Source organism: Lolium perenne, chromosome 2, assembly GCF_019359855.2.
Source record: "Lolium perenne isolate Kyuss_39 chromosome 2, Kyuss_2.0, whole genome shotgun sequence".
NCBI lineage: Eukaryota > Viridiplantae > Streptophyta > Magnoliopsida > Poales > Poaceae > Lolium > Lolium perenne.
Window position 1 is genome coordinate 42,087,797 of NC_067245.2, and position 5,343 is coordinate 42,093,139.

Below are 5,343 nucleotides of genomic sequence, written 5' to 3' on the forward strand. Positions count from 1 at the left end.
TCATCTAGCCTTACATTTGCGAAGAATACTATCCATTGGAACTTTATAGCTCGTGTTTCTTGTTTATTTAGTCATATTTCTCCCCGCATGAAGTTTACACTAATTAACCCAACGAACTTAACCCCCGGATCCAAGCTCCGGCCCTACTCAAGCCACACAAAGTTCTTGCATCACAATATTTACGCCTTCAAGAAAAGCAAAGTGTCGTCCTTGAATATAAGAGGGAAACAATTCTACTTCAATATCTTGGAAATTTCCGCAGTATAGCACATATTAGAAGTGTTGTTTTTATCATGATTATATCACAAGACAATACACACATTAAAATAGGACATATTTCAAACAATGGCTATATACAAACCGTTTGTTTTGTTGCAATACTAGTACCGAACGACAAGAATACAAGATCTTAGTTGCCGCTCTCTTACTTGAAGGTCGAGCTGAAAAGTTTATTCATACAATAACATGAACACTGAAGAATTGTCAATTTAGTTTAAAAAATGACATGTCTAGCATAAAAAAGAGTGCTACACTGAAACAAACATAGTACAACAATACAAAGCATATGCATCATTAATATAGAGGCACAATAATGCATGTGTGTAGCATACCCATATGCATCATAAACGCACATGACCTTCGATTCCACAAGATCTTGTATATGTATGCATGCACGTGTTATGTTCTTTTGAGGGACACGCCAATGAGAAGGTACTTGCCCTTTTCCTTCTCAAGGTGTTCTGCAACATGATATGCAAATTTGTCGAATAGCTCATTGAGCAAGGATTCCCCAAAATGGCTTGCAAGTAGGGGCCCCAACACCGCCCTCAAGCTCTTCGACACGTTGATGCCACTCTGGGTGCTATTCTGTATCTCATCCCCTTCCAAGTCGCCGTGAGGATCCCAGCTGGTCTCAAATAGATTGATGTGATTGATGTCGAACACCTCGCTTTGCGCCACTACCGCCTTGACTTCATTGATGGATGCCGTGTATACAGGAAGATTAAAGGAGTCGAGCTTTTCCTTCTCAACCAAACCCTGTTATATGGTTGCATTAGTAAAAATATTTGCCATAAATTGAGTGAGCAATACAATCTTCTATTTTAAATCTCCAGGCCTAATTTCATTTTTGTTAAACAAATTTGTGCAACAGTTGCGGTAAATTAAATTAAGGCTTACATACTTCTTCTACGAGAGATTGCAGAGATCGTGCAAGCAATCCCCAAGGATGGTTCAGATATCCATTGTTGTATACATCCTCATATTTCCTCCCAAGAAAAGTCAGCACCATTTGCCCACCAAGAACTAGCTCTTCATACCGCGACTTGAGGAACAATAGCATGTCCGTCTGAAATTGCTGCCGATACAGTTCCACAACACCTGGTGGCGTAGTCTGATCAATATAAATGTTCCCCTCGTTTACGTACTCTTTCACCCCTCCTTCTAAACCAGCAGGAACCTGAATTCAAACACATCGAAAGTTAAGGACCAAGGCATGTATGAGTCTACTCAAGAAAATTATTATCAAGTTTTGTGCCTGGGAGCGCCAATGGAGGCAGTATGATGAGTGAAAGAGGTGGCAGCTCTGGCGAGGGAAAAGCCTGGTGTAGAAGGAACCCGGCAGCCCGGCGATGTAAAAACGAGGTAGTAGTAGTGTATTTCCTTCGTGTTCTGCTGCTGTCGACTTCCTAAACTCTTCCAGTGAACGGAAGACGTGGTTGAAGTCGTTGCCTGGTAGATCATTGAGAAAGAACTGGAGCTCCACTAGACCGCAACCTGATTTTTGTTTGTTGCTACTCGCATGGCCTAGCACTTCGATCACCTTGGAGACGAAGATGAGCGTGTTCTGACCAGAAGAACACCCTAAATCAACGACAGTCATCGTTGGTTGGAGGAGATCCAAGTACACTTCTCTCACGGCCTTCTCGAGCGCCGCCCCAGTCTCGAGCAAAGCTTTTCGCTGGCATAAATGGAAGGAAAATCATTATTAATTGATTATACTGGAGTGCAATCCTTATAGATAGCTAATTATATATATAACTCAACCATTCTCGAAAAAAAATAACTCAACGATAAGCTTCAATCATAGTACATAATAAGAATATGTTGATTTTTGAATATTGCTTACGAACCTGATGCGTTGAATTGTTCACGTAGCCAGTCTCTCCTTCCCCTTCTGCCATGTGGAAGTCACGGCCCATGTTCATGGCTACGATCGAACAGATATTTCTTTTATCTAGTTTCTGATATTTTAGGAAGAACACTCCTATGTGGTGCTCGCTCCTGTAAAGGAGTATTTATAGGGAAACGAAAATTGTGCAGGAGAGTTCTCTAGAGTCTCCATCCAAACTTTTTTTTTTCGGGTACGCCAAAGGCGTACCAAATCTTTATAGAAGGCAGAGGTTTGAGTACAAGAACACTACCACTCGCTGCAAGCAACGAGTGTAGCACCAACTCCACACCGGCTAGTCCGAAGACAGCCACCACAGACACGACAAACACAACACGAAAGAGCCTGTCCTAACCTAAGCTACACCACCGCGTCTCGACCAAAGCTGGAAACCTCCGAAGAACAACTGCTTCAAAAGGGCACTCCTTGTTGACGCACCATCAGAAGAAGATCAATGGCGGAACTTGGATGGTCCCGAGGAAGCATCGTCTTGGACTCGCCAGCCATGGCGTGCATAGCGCCCGTGAAGAACAGCCTAGGACAACGGCGAGCACCGGAGGAGAACACCATAGGACCTCCGAGCCGTGTCTTCAAGCATGATGCTCCCAACGGAGGTACGACGTCGAGGACGCCGCCATCATGCCGATCCACTCCGAATCGAGGCTTTCCCCCGAAGACAACAACCAACCCCAAGACAGCGAGTGAGATGTCGACACTCCTCGGCGACGCCTCCAAGGAGGAAAACGACACCCGCGGGCGCCGTCGCCGCCGGCCCGACCAGAGCCGAGCAGGACTTTCATCCGTGCCGTCGAACATCTCCCACACTTCTGGAATTGGGGCAGAACCGTCCCTGAAGCCTCACACCGCCACCACCGCAGCGCCTCGCCGATGTGTTCGCCAAGCCGCAGCACTCCGATACACCCCACACGACAGAGGGCCAAGACCTTCCACCTCGATCCCAGCAAGGATTCGCAGCCTCCACACGCACCTACAAAAGTGTAAAGAAATTATTGGCCTCTGCATGACTACATACGTCCCAGTCCCACGGTCATCATCAACAACCTACAAGTAGAACAATTTTGGCAACCAAGGTGAGAAAAATTGGAACCAAATAAATCTGACTACGACATCAACTTATCACATCAGTATAGAGGAAAAATATAAATAGCCATCGTTAAGAAGATGTTGCTCATTTCAATGTTTCTAGTGACTCCTTTCAACCAGTGTATTTGGACCCAAAAATATGCTTGATTTTCCGTCACTTACAAGCTGTCTAGAATAAGCACAGTAAGAATCCACAATATTTTTTAATATGTTTAATTTTCCTCATTTTCTTGCATAAAAATAAATGAACCATCAACAAACAACAAATGAGAAACCACCGGCGCAGGACGTCACACATGTACTCAAGCTATATGTGAGCGTGCATTACAAGACCCAGATGCCCTCTGCACAAAGTAAAAAAAAATTACTTAGTAGTTCTTCGTGTCGAAGTCCACGGCTCGGAAGTTTCAAAATCAATGAACCAAATTCTATATCAGACCGATGAAACACAAGCCATCATAAATTTTGTGTACACCTACTATAAGCAATAATAGGACTTTTGCATGTCAAGGACAATGACGGCAAGGTCGAGGGGGACGAGCAGCCTCCACTATGGAGCCGCACTACTCCACCAAAACCAGGGTTCTCCCTCCATACGGAAAAGGTCGGGGGTCCGCCTTCTGCCACACGACAGCTGCACCACCAAGCTTTGCCTAGTCGTGCCCTCTAGAGGCGGCGGGGTAAGAGGGAGGCTGGTGGGACGGGGTGGTTACGGTTTTTGATGAGTGGTAAAACTTGTATTTATCGTCATCTAAACCTTATATTTTCATTGAAATAATGATAATATCTCTCTAGAACCGTTGTTAAAAAATGGGCATTTTAGGAAGGAAATCCAAGGTAAATAATGAAGAATTTTGAGTTGAGAACTTCAGCAAGTCAACCAGGCTTCGAAGACCAATCCTAGAGAGTTTAACAACCATCGGTGTGGTCACCTCCGCCTATATATGTTGGACGACAATACCGAGTTTCGGTGGCTTCGCCTTGTCAAACACAATATAAAACATGAATGCATCCCAATCTCCGAGCTTGTCAGGGACCCAAAAATCTCGCCAGCTAATGTGACCAACCTCTTTGGTAATTCCTTAAATGGGGTAGCAAAGAAAGATAAAAATCACATTACAGTTGGTGTGTGTGCTTTAAAATGGGATATCTGGAATGTCAGAAATGATTTTATCTTTAACAAAAAAATCTTTCCATCTTTCATGCGGGTTGTTCCCTTGGTTGCCCACTGGATCCATATGTGGTCCTATCTCTAGCCGGGGGATGTGCGTCAGGACATGGATATTGGATGCAACTGTTTGGCGACGGTAGCACGGGATTTATACAGTCGGTGCGGTTGTTGTACTGAGAGGCATCTCACATGAAGATCTTGTGGCGTCTAGTCTCGTTTGTTTTTGTTCCTCGGGCTTATCCATGTTGAGACTTTGAGCGATCCCTAATTTGTAATACTTTGGTGTTTCATACTATCAATAAAGTAATAAAGAGTTGCATGCACTGATTGATGCAGAGGCTAGGGATGCCCCCTTATCGAAAAAATACCACCAAGAACCACCCCCGTTGAGATACCGGGGAGGGAAAAGCCATCTGCCGGTGCCAAAACCTAGGTCACCCACATGTTCACCTAAGCTCCGTGCCGGTTCACACACACATACCATTTTTTAAGGTAAGAACACATATATTAAAATAGCAGCATGCCGCCCCATTAAAAATCTTCCAGTCCCCTCAGGTACCTTGGTAAGGAAAAGAGTGCGTAAGAAACTTGCTACCCAGTGATTACAAAGTGTTCGTATAAACTAAGGCACACCCTAGCCCTTACAATCGTTTGTGATCAACTCCAACGCACATGCTGGGGCTGAATCACGTAAAGAACCACTAAAATCAGACTTGCCTAATTGCGCTAAGACGTGCGCTACCTTATTACACTCACGGTGTACTTTCTGGATTCTAATATCTAGGTGAAATCTTAGAAGTTCTTGGATCCCGCGGTAGATACACCAAAGTGATGATCTATCAACTGATTCCGCCGCAATAGCCATCACCACCCTAAGACAATCAGTTTCGATAATAGC

General features: G+C 44.4%; 1 protein-coding gene across 1 annotated transcript; it reads right to left on the reverse strand.

Moving 5' to 3' along the window:
• Window positions 1-334: 334 nt before the first annotated feature.
• Window positions 335-2,287, reverse strand: LOC127331926 (anthranilate O-methyltransferase 1). Its single transcript, XM_051358161.2, has 4 exons — window positions 2,133-2,287; window positions 1,538-1,960; window positions 1,184-1,459; window positions 335-1,038 (listed from the first exon to the last, which is right to left on the reverse strand). Exons 1-4 carry the CDS (start codon window positions 2,205-2,207, stop codon window positions 679-681), a joined length of 1,134 nt encoding a protein of 377 aa, XP_051214121.1. The 5' UTR covers window positions 2,208-2,287; the 3' UTR covers window positions 335-678.
• Between the last annotated feature and the right edge of the window lie 3,056 nt (window positions 2,288-5,343).